Source organism: Manacus vitellinus, unplaced genomic scaffold (genome assembly GCF_001715985.3).
Source record: "Manacus vitellinus isolate BGI_N305 unplaced genomic scaffold, ASM171598v3 scaffold_44_pilon, whole genome shotgun sequence".
Classification (NCBI taxonomy): Eukaryota; Metazoa; Chordata; class Aves; order Passeriformes; family Pipridae; genus Manacus; species Manacus vitellinus.
This window is the reverse complement of record NW_021940565.1, coordinates 3003406-3020597: the sequence shown is the minus strand read 5'-3', so window position 1 is coordinate 3020597 and position 17192 is coordinate 3003406. Positions and strand designations below refer to the sequence as shown.

Here is a 17192-nt window from a genome sequence, read left to right as displayed (position 1 = left end):
GCCCATGAAGATGTAAGGATGTTTTTAGAGCAGCTTGCAGAGGCTGCTACTCCAAGCCCAAAGGGGCAGGGTTATTGCAGACATGGCAAACATTTTAGACATCTGATTTTGAAATCCTTGCTGTCCAGTGTGTATAAAGATCAAGTGAAAATGTGAATGTCCAGCTATATAACACCCAAATAAATCCCAAACTTGCCAATGGAAATGCATGCTTCTCTTGGATTTTCACAGCAGTTCAAGACTTTCAAGCAGTTAAGACAACGACAATATTCAAAGCCATTAGCCAAATCAAAGGAGAAACAATGAGCTAAAATTAACAAATTTCTCATGGAAGGAACTTAATATGTACAACTGATATCAGGCCACCAGGGCAGTTACCTTTCTTGACTGACGTGTGTGCAACACCAGGATGATTCACATGTATCTACAGCAGAATCAGAATCACATGCATTTCTAGCATCTGAAAATCATGTATGTTTTTTAAAAACATAACAAGTTTTTCAGAGCTTTTTTCTGTGCTTCAGAAATGCAAGTGGTCAAGTGTTTGAAATCTTATTCCCAGCTAGTATGTGTGTGACATACTTTCAAAGGGCATCTCCCGGCAGACCATGTCCCCATCCAGGCTGGCTGAGGTGTCAGCAGACACAGGCAGTGCCTCCATGGGTAGTTCAAAGCCAGACTCAAGTTGCACCCTCACATTTCTGGGGCCAGCAGAAACCTAACAGCCCAGAAACCCCGTGCTTTGCTTTTGCTTTGCAGGAGGGAGGGGCATTTCTTGCTTCTGAAAGTTCTGGCCACTATTTCTAGCCAGTTCAGGAGCAACAACAGCTGGCTCTGCAGGGACATCCAGCCCTCATCATCTTGAACACCTGAAGGTATTGCCAAGCTTTAGTGATGTGAGGGAGAAGCAGGTGTGAAGGGACATAGCAGAAGAGAAGAGGAAAACAAAGACATCTATCCATGCTACTTTACCTATTTTCCTGCAAAAGAACTTAGCAAAAATGTCCCTTATCTGCAAAAATGCAATTCCACTGAGACAGCTACACATGCAACTCTCCTCCTCAGTAAAACAAAAAAATTTACAGGTCACTTGCACATCTTTTGTCACGTTTCCTTGCCTTATTTGTGCACAGCAACCTGAATTGGCTGTGCATGAGGAGCAGGCTCCCATAGGGCACCCACACTACTTAAATCAGAGGATGAAGTCTGAAAGGAAAAGTGCAGGGCAAAAACTAAAAAACCAAAGATTCTATTAATTGGAGAAGTGGAGGAATCTGGTTCACTCTCCATTCAGCAGTGTTTAAACCCAAACAAACAATCAAGTGACTCCCAAGATTAAAGACAGGCAAGATTTTCCACTGGAGAAAGTGAAAAGCAATGATGCTTTTGTGATTTACTCCAGCTGAATCTGGTCACAAGGTACAGAAGTCATGAATGTTTTGGTAAGCCTAGGTGATTGCCAAAGAAAACAAAAATAGGATCAGGAGATGATTATTCAGCCATACGGAAGAACGACATGACTCATCATGGACTTGTTTCCCCCCACGAGTGGCTGGGAGGACACTAACCTTTCATCCCATGGTTATGCAACAGCAAAGAAGCAGATAAATCAGGAATATCGAGATGCTTGTGTATTCAACATGGTGGAAATACCAGAACTGCTCTTACAGCTATTAAAATGCTCAGCTAGATAATAATTTTATAGAAGTATCTCCAGAATAGCACATTTTCTCACCTCTGCTCCGTGTTAAACAATGCAAAGATATGTTTGCTCGACATGAAGCTCTTTTCAACATCTCGCACTTTCAAGTTGTCCAAAGGAAGCATATATTTCTTTTCTTTCTCCTAGAAAAGAATAGATTAAAACAACAATATGTGAGAAGTCTCAAAAAAGCCTGATCTCAGCAAGCTCTGTTTAATTGGTAATGACCTTGGTACATTTGCTATTATAAGGAAATACCCAAAATTTAAATGTCTGCTTATCTTTCACAGACATACCTGCAAGAGAAATGAAACCTTAATTTCAGTTCTGTTTTTTCACTGGCTCTTTTAAAACATTTCTTATTACAAATATTCCACATCAAACACATAAGCATCTACATTTATTATTCTTCATTCCTCTGAATTCTAAAAAGGAAAGGGTCAGACTTTACTAAAATGTGTCTGATCAATAAAAAACTCTTCTACCATGCCTGCATAGCAACTGGAGTAACCAGTAACATAAAATCAATCTCTACCTTGAATTACTCTTATTAATTATTTAGGGTGGCATTTGATGAGCCAACCAGTAAATTTTCATTCCTTCACTGAAAAATACAACCTCCCCATACAAATCAATCAAAATCATACTATTATCAAGGTTTTATATGTATCATCTAAAAACAAGATCAGACTCTAATCTAACCATCTTATTTCTCCAAATAGGAATGATCTACTAACTCTTGCTGGAGCCAACTCCTTGGGCAGTTTCATCACAACCCTCATTTACAGCACAATCGCTGTAATTTCACCTTTTCTAAGTTCCTTCCTTCCTGTCACTCCCAATTAAGGACTAGTAACACTCCTGAGCTAATGAATCATGTAAGAACAAAAAAGCCCTCAGCTTATTAGCTGTTTCCATTATGGTAAACTTCCTTGAAGTCCTTGCACTGATGGATAAACCGAAGCAAACTCCTCCATTTTGCTTTGCCAACGCACCTGATGCTAAATAGAAGCGATCCAAAGACAAGAGGGGTGACATTTGCACCCTCACTACCCTCATTCTGGTCTTGCACATCACAGTAACATTGCAGACAAGGGTACAGTTTAACAGCTTTTAAAAGCCATTAAAGTACTGTTAAGGCTGGTGCCTTTACCATGGCAGCCATGGAGTGGGGAGAGGCTTTATGCCCTGGAATTTGTGCTGTGGATACTAAATGGAGTTCCTGTGAATTTGGCTACCCAATGGCTCTACAGAATTTCAGTAACTCACCAAAGCTGGAGACGTTTGGATTCCTTTCCAGTCCCTTATCTGCCATTGTGAAGCAATGCTGACTCGTCCCTCCCAGCCACCAGCAGAGCCAGCTGTAGAGTCCAGCACCACTGCCCTTGCTGGAGTACTCTGGACTGGGATATCCCTTTTGGGGCTTGGCTCAAGTAAGAACTATGCATGGGATTACGGTTTATTGTCTGCCACAAAACAGGACAAAGGGACAATCCAAACTAGGATTTGTTCGTCTCAATACATGTTTCCCAGAAGAAATACACTGGAGTCACTTCCAGTGCACAGAACTGGAAGGAGGCCTCACTAGGCTGTGTGTTCTGGGAGGGCAGATGCAATTCAACTTGGCTAAGCTTCAGCAGATTGCAAAACTAAACTGGATGAGAAAGGCCTTAAGAGTGAAACTATAAAAACACAGTGACATGTCCAATAACAGCTCACTTTCCTAGACAGCCTCATACCAGGCCTCAGTAGAGGAAAAAGCATATTTCAAAAGCCTTCTGGAAAAGCATGGCTTCTACTGTCTTGTTTTCTGAATCCAAAAGTTATCAAATTCACTATATAACACAAAAAGTATCTGATGGATTTTCGAACTACCTCTGGCTTAGCCGTCCTAGAAATTATTACTCACAAAAGCTCACACATACGTATATTCCTCACCCTCTCATCTAACAACAACTGCCATGAAGGAGTCTAGTTCTGTGCCACTCTACAGCTGCTTATCAGAGTTCATACCTATATTCTACTTCCAGGGAATATATGGTCTCTGAAGCTTGGGGGCTGTCCCTGAAAGGACACTGCACTGTCATCCATTCAGTGAGTATTACCACTGAGATAAATAAAACTAAGCAAAGTAAACTCATAATTTACCAATAAAAAATAAATAATAGCAAAAGACGCTAAATAAAGAACTTGCAGATCAGACATTTATGTATGAAAATTAGAAGTACACTGCCTTCTAATACTGATTTTTATTGATTTTGCTGTTATTAACTTATGTCCTAAATAGTGTTGACAGCATTTTAGCTTTGCTGCCTTGACAAAGTGACAAACACTTGAAAAATATTCTAGTATATAAATTCATACATTAAACTTTGTATTATAAGCAAATATGTTTTTTCAGTTGAAAGCTGGACTGCATGGCAATGTAAGTTACTTTGTATTCTATTTCAAAAATCTAAGAGAAGTTATACACAAAAAGTACTTTTTCTCCAGAAATATTCCATTTGAGCTGATTTATTCCATCATAATTAAGAAAATAAAATCTAGATAAGCTCAATTTTTTGCTTTAAAACTTACCTTTCGGTATCACAGAATATGCTTAAAATGATTTACTACTCAATTACAAAAAATTCAAGAAGTTTCTGATGAAGTGTTTGTTCTGACAGACATTATTTACTGGCAAACCAAGCAATCACGGATGAATAAAAATAGAAACTGATGAAAAAACTATACCAAGAATCTGATTGTCTAAACAAAAGTTCCACAAGCAAGAAAGTTATATAAATGTTTGATGCCAAACTGTGAGAAAGTGTTTCTTCTGCAGCCACCAGGAAAAAGGAAATGCCTACTGAAGGCTAAGAAGTGGTTGGTATTTATTTACATGGCCTCCTACCCACATGCTGAGACAGGGCAGTTTCCAAGAAAAGGAAATCATAGGGTGCCTGTGCTGGAGGCAAACAGAGACAGCATGTCACATATGAGAGATCAGAGCTAAATACTGCCTAATTCCAGGAGAAAGGTATTACTGTGACATTAAAGTGTGGCAGCAAAACTCATTGCAATTTTTTTGCGCCCCTCCCCTCACCCCAAATGGGGGAAAATATACGTAAATGGAGAACGAGCTAATTCAACAGCAGATGAGCCCAACAACATTTCAGCCTAAGCTCAATTAATATTATGTTGTGGTAGGGCAAAAAAAGCTTCAGCCAGGACTATCTGTGCATGTTTCCCCTCCTAAGAGGCTGACAGGGTAAGAAACAGGGAATGCATGAAGCCTGGAAGGAATGGGGCTAGGCACACTTCTATGAGTGACTACATGCACATAACTGTGGGTCCAGTTTGTCCCACTCAGCATTTGTTCTTTTTTATTTATAGATTTTTATTTTTATAATGGGGCAGAGAACTTAAGCGTGACATGAGGGGAAAAACCAGCACATGCTGATCCCACGTAGAGACTTTGCCTCTCTTTTTCCAGAGTAGAGGAGAAGAAGGAAAAAGTGGGAGGCAGCATGGCCCATTCCTGTTCCTGTGACATGAAAAAAAAATTCCCCGTACTCCACCTTAGAAAAACAAACTAACCTGCTGGCCTGGGGAGCCTTCCCACCCTGGAGACGATGTTTTCACCACCCCTGGGCCTAAGTAGCACTCACATCCTTAATGGACTAGTTCTGTTCTCCAACAGGCAAGTAAGCTGCCAGGAACTGACAGCATGATGTAAATATGCCATATTACAACTGCCCCTTCCTTCTGCAGTGTTTAAATGTACTAAAAATAAATACTCCTGAAGTCCAAAATGGCACATGGGATACAAAAAATACAAGAGCAGCTCCCCTTCCCCCAGCAGGGACTCAGCCAGCACTTCCAGGCTAATGAACTCCATTGCATTTTCAGCCAGGGGCAGAAACCGCTTCAAAAATTGTTCTCTGCTTTTGGAACTTTTAGGCTCAGTCAGAACAGTAGAAAAAAAACCTTGGACACAATGTCAGCTAACTTTGCTTCAAAGAAAAGAGATTGCTAAATTACTTCAACTTCTTCCAGTCATCAAAGGTGATTGTCATTTTTATTTGTCACTTCAGGATGGCTACAGTGCAGCACCAGCCAGAGGACAGACTCTATTGCCCAAGAAAACAGCAGGAAAGTTCGTGCAGGACAATTCAAACACACGATACTCAGATTCTGAAAGGCAGGTCTGAGCTCATGTTGGCCTAATCACACTTTCAGTTACGTCAAGGAGAATTGGGCTGGTTTGCTCACCGCTTCCTAACTTTTTAGAACACCAGCTTCCACATGGAGGGTCAGGACACCAATGAAAACCTGTCTATGGGGACTGTGGGGACCACAAGTTCCAAAAAATCAAGCTCCCAACTGAAAGAGGAAGCCATACTGGAATAGTTGGCACAAATAAAAACTGTAATAGTTGGCACAGCAGGATTCATTCTCTGCATCATTTGTACTGAAAGCACAAACCCCAAGAGTATTTACCATGCACTGACAGGAAATGTAGGTATCCACAAAAGGCCTCTGCCATTAGTATGAGGCATTAATGAGTCAAAAGAGCAAACTGCTTTAAAATCATAAACTGAAGAAGGACAGCTTTCAAATAAAGCTTGGGAACAGCAGAGAAAAAGACTGGCATTTCTGCCTCTGAACTAGATTTCCAGACCAGCACTGTACTACTCTCTATATTTGTTTGCACATTAACAGATTGGGGCTAATACTTACCTGACAATGCATTTTAGTGCCCTGATTGCAGGACACCTTAACGATGCCCTGCCATCAGTAGCTGCTGGCTCGACCTTGTTTCTGCCAGCAGCTACTGAAGGCATTGTTAAGGTATTCTGCAATCAGGGCACTAAAATGTGTAGGTGGAACACCAAAGCCAAGCAGCTATTTGGTAAAGCACTTAAGGCAGCAGAGGCAGAAAATAATCCCCAAAAGAAAGATGTTCTATAGTACTGTACTATATTATATGGCCAGATCGGTACCTGCATTTTACAGAGACACAAGAAGTGGTGTCTTATGAACCTGCTGAGCCAGAGTGATCTATATTAAAGAAAGAAGACAAATAATAGGAAGTATAAGGAAATACCAGTGGTCTGTGCTTGTTTACTCCCAAAATGGAAAGGCTCAGACTTGTTTACACCCAGGAGCTCTCACTGGCAGTGCAAATAGCCTACTCTGATGAAAGTGCAAACTCTTAAGATGCCTCATAGAAACCTTTATATCAATACCTTTAAATCAATATCCAAGAGTTAACCATATAACCTTAAATACACTCAAGAGAATTTGAATTTTTATTTCTCTCTCAGTTGAGAAAGCCACACAGCATCTTCACAATGGTCTCTGCTTCCCCACATTTGGCTTTAAAGCATACTCTGAAAAATGAAGCATGATATTCTCATAGATTACTGCAAAATTTTGAAGAAAAACAAAGAAAGTTATTTTATTAGAGACAACTTAGTGTGGGATTGAGGCCTGAACGTGCTCCTGGGTACAGCTGTAGAAAACATAACTCTTAACGTGTCTATAAAATGAAGAAGGAGCTGCTTTAACAGCAAAACAATGAATACATAAATATTCTAATGTTTTTATGAAAAGTACAGCAAAAGAATACTTAATAAGTTGCAGATGAGAAGAACATGTTTCTTCCATCTATGCACCTCTCCCTTTAGTCTTCCACAGTCAACTCCAAATTGAAAAACTCAAGACAAAAATGTGACAGCGGCTCAGGGTGATAAGCCAGACTGTCAGAAGAACAGAGAACACAGCACAGAGCACAAATATCAAACCTTACATTCTTTCAGTGTTAAAAGTCTCTATCTTTTGCCATGGTTGAAATAACGAGTTACTGATACAAATCAAAGCTGAAACTGTAGCTGAAAAAAGAAAGATCTAATGATAGAATCAAGCTATTTCAGGTTTTAGTTATTATCTTTCTATATTTTGCATTTTTAGATAGATTACCTATCTTTTCTAGGTAATGATGCATACTTCTGACACTTGCAATTTTTTCCCAATCTTTTAGTATCTTTTCCCACAACATATTATTAAAAAAACTTAAGAGGCTTGTTATATCTCTGCTGTTTCTTCTGAATTCAACTATGGGACTAAACCTGATGCTAATGTTAAATCAGTCCTTAGTCTGGTCTTAGCATTCATTTCCCACCATGTTTTTCTTTCATGAGAACCAGTATTATATTTGTTTCTGCAATTTCCTCCTGCCCAAACTTCTTCAGGAACAGAACCACAAGAGTTCACAACTCCATATTTGAAATACTTCATTCTTTCAAGAAATGATCACTGGTGTCTTTCTTGAAAGGAGTTTACTATTATCCTGCTACTTTTGAAGACTTTGCAGAAGGACATCAGTAAAGGCTATCTGTACATCACTATTTTGCAGCACAGGTTTCCAACTCTAACTGAGGGTTTCTAGGGAGATGAAGTTGCTGCTTGCATTTCTGGAGCACCCATCAGAGCAAAACCACACAGCCCACCTGCTCAGAGCTGGACAGCCCCGAATTCCTCCTTCTCCTTGCTTGGAGGGCACAGAATCCTTGCAGAGTGCTCAGCAAGCTTGCCCCTGAGTGGGAGCTAACAAACCTGCTGCACCAAGCTAACTCCATGGGGATGTGTCTGCACAGCAGTGCCCATGTTATGGTACCCAGATAAACATCTTTTCCACTGTCCATCTCTCATCTCCCTCAATAATTGGGGTGGCTGAGTAGGCATTCCATTGCATTCATGCAGAGCCTGAATGGCAGGATTAAATAAATAATAATAAAAAAAGAAATCCAGTAATTTCACTGGTACTCCCTGTGCCTTTACATAATCAGTGCATCAAACAGAAGAGTAATAGTTTCTGAAATATACAACAAAATCAATGTGATCTGAGATTGCCCCTCCCCAAAAGAGGTGTTTATTATCACAAGTGAAGGGCTGGTCTTTCACCGGTCTGTGCTGTCAGTAAAAGGATCAATCTGAGAAAGAGCCCGATGAAGAGGAAATCTCTGTTTAGCTCCTATTAGTTAGGATCTTGAAAGGTCATTTTGAATTTGGGAAATCTTGTCTGGGAAAGAAGCCAGCAATTCCTCTGAACTGAAGTGGTGCTGGCATTTAAAACTGAGAGAAAGCCCCGACTGATGAACCAGTGACAGTCTGGAAAAATTCTGCTGGATGAGTCTAGTGGCTGATCCGAAGGTAGAGAGGGGGGAAAAAAGTATCCTTTGACCTTTTTATCCCTTGCAATGAAGCCTGCTTAGGACAGCTTGTTTTTCTCTACTGGTGCTCAAGTTTTTATTTTTTCCCTCTTCACCTACTGCAGATCATCCAACAACCACAGAGGTTTGTGGGAGCGATAGTGGAAGATGAAGGGCTTCAGTGCAGGATGTCTGTGCTGGCAGAGGGCACAGAGGGACAAGGACACCCCAGTGTCTGCAAGATCCAGCTTTTTTCAGTAGTGTACAGCTTTTCATTCATGCAGTTTACAATTTTGCTTATTACACATATATGTGTGTGTATAAAAATATTTATGTATATGCACACACATATATGTTTTAGTGGTGGGATTTTTTTATTTACAGAAAAAAACATAGTTCTTAAAACCTACTCTCTTTGAATGGCAGTGTAGCTCAGATTTCAATCTTGAGAAGGTGATGGTCTGGGTGGATGAACTTCTCCAGTTCTAGTGATCACTTGCATTAGGAATACTAAGATAATATGGAAAAAACCAGTAAGTTGAACTGTATTTTCAGCTTCCTGGATTCCCTTAAGTTGTACATAGAAAGAGAACCTCTCATTTATAAGCTTCCTGAAATTCCTTGTTAGGTACATGGAGAAGATGCACCTTTGGTACGGCACCCTTGTTTTCTGCTGGAAAGGCATTTCTTAAAAGTCTTCTGGTTTTTGTATGCATTTCAATTTCTATAAAGTGAATCCTAGAAAAGCTCAAATTCAGGAAGCCACCAGATATCTTTCCTTGGGTACCAACTGAAGTATCTGGAGAGACACTGCATCCTCGTGAGGAAGCAGAATCCTTTTTACTAAAATTCAAATAAGAAAATATGCAATTACATAATTATGTAAAAAAAACATTAAGTAGGATTTTCCTGAGGTGACACATCTGTCTCTGCAAGACTCCTGAAGATGCAACATAATGCACACAGGCAAATTAATTCATGGCATTTATACTGCCCTACTTACTTGTTATCATGAAAAGCTTTCAGACAGTAATCAATTTTACTGTGGTGCAGATTACTGCAAAATGCATTAAGAAGTTCACGCCTGTGGCAATGGTCACTGAAAATATTTTGGAAAGCATCCCAGAAGTATAAGACTTTTTCCAGACATCCGAGAGAAACTCTGCTGTGACAGAGCTTCTGGTGTCAAGACTTCTCCCCTACCACCCCTCCTTTTTATTTTTTTTATAGCAGCATTTTTTGAAAGGTACACTTCAGATTTTTTTTCATGCTTTTTTTCTTTTTTATTTTTTTAAATCAAGCCAAGATACTTGGATCATGGAAAACATTAACTTCTGAAACAACTGTCTGAAACTATCTCCTTCCTTGCTGTACATAATATGTCCAGTTTCTTAACTTCTTTAAAGGAAAACTGTTGAATTATAAGAAAAGAGCAAAAAAACCACCTGCTTACTCTATCATAACAACATATCTGGGTTTTTAATAAAATAAGTAGCCCTGGGGATGTTCCTATATTAAATCCACAAAAAAACCTGAATACACCATAATCACAAAATACTATTTCTACTTTATATCAAGAGCATTACCTTCAAATGTTAAGTGACCTAATGCCATCAAATCTTCAAGGGAAGGTTTTGAGATGTCTCAGAATGTTAAGAAGATATCCTAAAATAATTACAGTGATGTGTAGGAAAACCTGCAACCCTCTGTCCTTGGAAATTAATATTAGATTGAAATCTCCCTAGAAATATTCATCAGGAAGACTTTCCATGAAGCTGTCCCAGACTGAAATGCTCCTGAAGCTCACAGCCAAAGCTGTTCAATAAACTGACCTTAAATTGTCTCTATTCTGTTAACTAAAGACAGAAGCTGCTTCTGAATGTACATCACCTGCCTCAGTAGGCACAGGAACGTGAATGGGGATTGCAGATTTCATCAAAGCAAACCCTGAACAATAATTCAGAAAAAGGAACCTGACCAATGTGGGCATGGGAACGTGGAAAAAAAGGTTAGTAGAACATCCAAGAAAAAAAGAAAATTTCCCTAAGATCTAACCTAAACCTCCCCTGGTGCAACTTGAGGCCATTTACTCTTGTCCTGTTGCTTGTTACCTGGGAGAAGAGACCATCCCCACCCGGCTACAATCTCCTGTCAGGGAGTTGTAGAGAGTGATAAGGTCTCCCCTGAGCCTCCTTTTCCCCAGGCTGAGCCCCACCAGCTCCCTCAGCCACCCCTCATCAGACTTGTGCTCCAGACCTTTCTTTAGCTTTGTTGCCCTTCTCTGGACTTGCTCCAGCAAAGGTATTGCCATTAAAAAAAGTGCCTGCAAGGTGCCAGGCAGTACCAGTCTACTACTGACTCCTACCATTGGGAGTATGTCAATTATGGTAGTTTTCAACCTGCAGGTGCTGCATATTGAATTCAAATGACCAAGAGTTGCTTGCTCCCAAGCAGCTCTTTCCTGATAACAGCACATTGTTTTGTGTACCATGAAGGATCCCAGACACATTGCTAATCATTCTGATTGTGCTGCTCAGCTGTTCACTTGCAGCAGAATACAGAAAAAACAGGTCCTGTTCCAGCATCACCCACAGCATGCCTTAACAGCACACACCTGAAACAGAGGGACAAACTCTACTGCCTTGGCCACATGCTCCCTCTAAACACCACAGCAGGTGGTGAAGTCAGGCAGATGTCAGCAGGAGGCACCACAGTTTGGGGAAGCTTACACAGCACCTCTGGAAGGACAGAGACATCCTCGAATGGAAATAACCACGGACTGTTCAAGTGTTATCACTGCCCTTCTGCGTGGTGGCAGAACTTGATTTAATGACAGATCACCTTTGTGAGCTCCATACAAGCTCACCTTTGTGCCCTTGCTCAACCACAGGGACAGGATAACACATAACACCAAAGCCTCAGAGACTGTCCATCCTTGTAACCGCTGGCACGTCTCCCACAGGCTCAGAGCAGACCATGCCCACATCATAACAGATCGTCCAAAGCTATGTTTGCAGCCAGCTAGAGAAGAGCACATGGCTAAGAAACAGGCAAATTAAACACTTGGCAAGCACCAACTTCCAGCACATCTTCAGTTATGTAGTATCAGTTTCCCCACATTGGAGGAGACAGCCAGTGGCTTCTGCTAAGAGGCAGATCGTGCGCTGTAACAACCCAGACCTGGGAACAAAGCTGGACTGCCACTGTGAGGGGCACTAGGGGGAGTGGGGTGCTCAAGTCAGAAGACAACATCTGTCATGCTTCTGGCTGCCAGATTAATTTCCAGCAAAGCAGCAACAAACTCCCAGTCAACCAGAGACTATCACCATCACCGTGAGCAACAAGCACATCTCATCTCTCAAGAGTATCAGCACCTGGGAGGAGGAGGCATTTCCCTTGCTTCTGCATGGTGGATGAGGTCTTCAGGAACTGCCAGATAAAGAATCTTGCAGATATATTCTCTGACTATCACAAAATAACAACCTTACTAATAATTCAAAGACATTTTTAATTGTTTTCCTACTTTTCTTCATATCTCTTCCAATCCAGACTAATGCCAAACCTTGTCTTTTCTTGCAATGACATTTAAAAATATGTCATTTCTCCTCTGTATAAAATAACATCATCTTTAAAGAATTCCAGTTCTCCCATGTCTGGATTCCTGCAATCAAGTATTACTCTGATTCATACCTAACACCCTCTTTTATTTCATGCTGTTTGCTTAGGGAGGAAAATACAGATTGAATACACCATTGTGTAGACTAGGAGTTGTGTTAAGATGACAAACACCTGCATTTACTTAATCATCTTTGTTAAGATACTGTCAGTTGGACTCCCCAAGAGCACAATTAGGGAAGGAGCTCTTTCCTAAGGAAAAAAAACCTCCAACCAATGATCAAAATAGCTGTAAGAGCTATCTTCATCATGCTCTAAAAATCTGCAACGTGCAGCTTGGATAGCTATCATTGGTGAAATGATATTATGAAAATAAGATTTTTAAAGATTCAATAACCAAGCTGTAAATTTTTGCTCCAGCAGCACTCTCTACATATGCTTAACCTCAGCTATTTCAAAGAACCTACAAAATGGACAATGGCTTAGAAAGCCTCCAGGAGTTTAAGAACTCTAAACAAACAATGGTAATGCAAGAGGTAACAACATTATTGCAAACACAGAGGACAACAAAAAAGGTGTATTGAACTCTGAAAGTTGAAACGCCTGCAAAAACGTTGAATTTTTATAGTATACAGTTGTACTGCAGACAGGAAAGTTAAAAACCACTGCTTCTCTGGAAGAAAGTGAAATATTTACTAGGAAACACAGCACTTCCTCAACAATGTAAGTCTTGGTCAATGCTGGCTCAAAATATTGGAGGCTATGAATTCATTGGCCCTAAACTTGCAGGACACTGTTATATTTGTAGAGAGTCACTCCAGAGTACTTACTCTAATTCTACATAACATTGACATACAGCACTGAATTCCCAGACAGTCAGTCAAAGTTCTGGGCAGGAAACCAAATTCCATTTTTTTTTTCTTTAAACACTATGTCAAAACACTCCTATTACTCGTTACTTGTGCTTTGAAAGATATACTCCAATTCCTCCTTAATGTCATTAGCTTTTACAGATACTGCAACCAACAAGGAACTGCTGCTGAAAAAATGTGTTACAACTGCTTTCGAACACTGACATACTGAGATTGCTCCAATGTGAAAGCGGCACATTGACAACAAAAATCTAAGTAAAAAGAGGATAACTAACTCACAAATATACATACAAACTCGAATTTCAGTAAGGAATCCATAACAGTGAAACAAACTATCAAAACCCCAGCTGCATCATTTTTCACAAATAAAGTCATTCCAGGATTGAGTCTGAAAACTGAATTCAGACAACTAAGCCTTACTGGTGTAAACCATCTTATGAGCTCTCAATGAGCTCATTTCATACACAGTTAATTCTATTATCAGGGATCATCTTTTAACGTGTTCTAAAGTAATAAAGTACATTTAGACGAACATTTTTTCCACTCATTCTCAGGACAAAAGATCAAAGCAGGGAGAACAGTTTATTGCAAAGTTGTTCATGCATCACACTTTAAAAAATACAATATAAAAGAAAGAAAACATTTCAGCTAGTTCCCCTCTGCCCTCCAAAAGCCTCGAATGTATTGAAATAAAATAATGAAATAAAACATTCATTAAAAATATCCTGAGTCTGCCCAAGAACTATTGAAACATCGTATTCAGCAGTTTGATTTTCTGTAATCCATTTTTTGCATTCACATTACTCAAGTTAAATGTATATTTTAATTATTGTTTCAATTAATTTGTTTTGCTGAAGTAACATTCTATGCTCCTTTGAGGACACTCCCAAGGTTACAAAAACTAGATTGTCTACCAGTGTGGATTTGTTTTAAATGTCTAATAATACATTTTACTGACATAGCTTGAAATAATGAGGCTTTATACTAACACATTACCAAACTATATAATTACCAGTAATTCCCAGAAAAAACTACATGGCAATAGACAAGGCTAAACATACGTGTATTTAAATAAAATACATTACAGCACTAAAATTTACAGTTAAAAGAAATTCACATTCCCTAAAGGAAACAGAATACCTCAAATACATTTCAATCTGCCCTGAAACTGCACTTCAGAAATGGGAAGGGGGAGAAACTACTTCAGACAGGGGAAAAATACAGTTTAGTCTAAGAACACAAAACTAGAGTCTAAAATCAAATTCATTTGGCAGCTGCACAGAGCATTTACAGGTGAACCCAGAGTGCCCTTGTTTTTCTTGCACTCACTTCCATTTGCCCCTTCACCTCCCACATCTCCTGCTAAAGACGTTTGGTGCAAGAAGCGTTTTTCAAGTTTGGAACCACAGGAATGGAAAGACAACTTTGGCCACAGATTGTTTGTAGACATACTGAAACCGTACGTTGCACTCTTACAGAACTGGCACTGCCTCCTCCTTAAAGGTAAGAGAAGATGGGAATGCAGTGACCTCTGATATTTTCTGCAGGCATAAACAAAATCCCAGATCCTTTCAGAACACTAGGACACAAAATCATCTTTAAGAGAAGCATATCATGGAATTTTTCTTTCCTCACTGATAAGGAGGAAAATTTTATATACAATAACAGGAATATGCCCCTTAATCTAAAATAATTACACTCTAATTACCATTGGATTCTAAATTCTCTCAACTTGAACAATACTACCAGAAAGACGTTCATTATTTCATTATTTCATTATTTGGATCATTCAGCACAAAAATTGACTCATGTCAGGTGCTGAGTTTCCTAAGAACACATTTCTAATTAATTTAAATTAGGCTGCAAATGCTCAACTTACTCTGTAGTTTAAGAAAATCCTCACTGCCTTCACACACACTCCTGCCCCCACCCCCCGAAACAGCACTTCTTCAAAAGAAAAAAGTCTCTCATAGAACATTTTGGGTTGGAAAGGAGTTTAAAGCTCATCAGTTCCAACCCCCCTTCCATGGGCAGGGACACCTTCCTCTAGACCAGGCTGCTCCAAGCCCCAACCTGGCCTTGGACACTTCCAGGGATGGGGCATCCAGAGCTTCCCTGGGCAACCTGAACCAGGGCCTCACCACCCTCAGAGCAAAGAATTTCTTCCTAACATCCAATCTAAACCTACCCCCTTTCAGTCTGAAACCTCTCCCCCTCATCCTGTCACTCCATGGCCTTGTAAAAAGTACCTCTGCAGCCCTTTTTAGGTACTGGAATGGGCTCTAAGGTCTCCCTGTGGACTTACTTGCTAATAGCACACAAAATAAGCAGGAAAAACTAGAAATTTTTAAATCAGAATCAAAATTATTACTTAATTGATCTAACAGAGACCTGATGGAATAATTCATCTGGAAAGCTGACATATCTTTATATTCTTGTTTAGGAAGTCAGACAGAAAATAATTGGAGAAGCGTCATCTTTCATATCAAAAGCACATGTACTGGTGTGGGGTTGGCACAACACAGACGTTCACAGAACACAGGCCAACAGAATGTTCCCAAAGGCAAATGAGGAACAAAGAACATGTACATCACCACCACCAGGACCTTCATTGATCTCTATAGAGATTCATGGTATAGAACTTCATGATAATGAGATGTTTTAACTAAGAGAGACACTATGGAAAAAACCAACCCACTGCTTGGTTGAGGGGGAAACACATCAATAGGCTGTGTTGAGAAAGCTCCAGTGTTCAATTCTTCTTCTACATTACTCTTCACTAAAATGTCTAAGAAGTAGTAAAAATAATTAAGGTTAGATATTAGGAAAATAAAATTCAGTTAAAAAAAAATTAAGCATTAGTATAAACTGCAAAGTTTGGCTAAGCCCCCACCCCATTCTCTCAGCTCTCTCAAGTGCCTCGGTTTTGAATCAACATCTTAAAGGCATAAGAGTAAAAATTATGCAACTGATGTGTGTAAGCCTCTTATCTAAATTACATAGAAAGAACAAAACAGCAAACTCGACTTGAAAAGCACAAGAGCTCCTTGGAACTAAGCCCCTCTCTTACTCTGCTATTTACACTGCAACTCTTATCCTTGCTGTATGAGAAGACACGCAATCTTCACTGAAAACACAGCCTGAGATTCTCAAATGCTTTTGTATTTTAAGCCTATTCTCTTTTCCCCTCTGCTTTACCCCAGTGCAGAGAACTTTGCATGCTCTCGGCCTGCATCCACCAGCTCCTTCTCTCCAGAACTGCTTTTGCAAAGTCCCAGCTGCCACGCCACGTTCCTCAGGAAGGTGCTCGGGGTGGTGTGTTAGACACAGCTTGGCAGAGGTGCTTGAGATGGGGACATGAGACAAGGGCTCTAAGCATAGAACTAAACAACTCAATTTACTAGGAATCAGTGGCAACTTCTTATCCGTGTGGGGCTGAAAGGCAACAGCATCTTGTGCTTACCCAGCATGAGAACTGCCACTCTACGGAATGAGCTGCAAGTACAAACCAAACCCAGAGAACAGCTCCAGCTGAGCAGGAGACTCCATCCACAGAGGCATCTTTACCTTCCACTGAAGAGGTCAACATCTGGGTCTGCTCCAAAAACAAAGGGCTCAAGACTCTGGGAAATCAAGCACCGTGCCTTACTTTATGCCCTCCTGGCTGGGTACCAGCCTAGCCCAGGAGTAGCTACTCAACTTTCCATTTGGCAGAGTTGGGTGTTGGTCCATCATCTCAGTGGCAAATCATTTGCAGAAAAGCATCATTCCACATGTCTCACATGAAGGTTACAGCAACTTGTGCAT

General features: G+C 40.1%; 1 protein-coding gene across 11 annotated transcripts in view; it reads right to left on the bottom strand.

Annotated features, from left to right (window-relative positions):
• DNM3 (dynamin 3) overlaps nucleotides 1-17192 on the bottom strand; it is a 169806-nt gene that overhangs the window by 64112 nt on the left and 88502 nt on the right. For 10 of the 11 annotated variants that reach the window (XR_003916052.1, XM_029962280.1, XM_029962282.1 and 7 more), the window contains one exon: nucleotides 1736-1845. Coding sequence is in view for 10 of the 11 variants with exons in the window: in XM_029962280.1 (XP_029818140.1) it covers nucleotides 1736-1845 (110 nt within the window). In the remaining variant the exon portion in view is untranslated. Of the gene's footprint in view, nucleotides 1-1735; nucleotides 1846-9311; nucleotides 9409-17192 lie in introns of those variants that run through there. The other variant, XM_018079009.3, reaches the window with a different exon arrangement.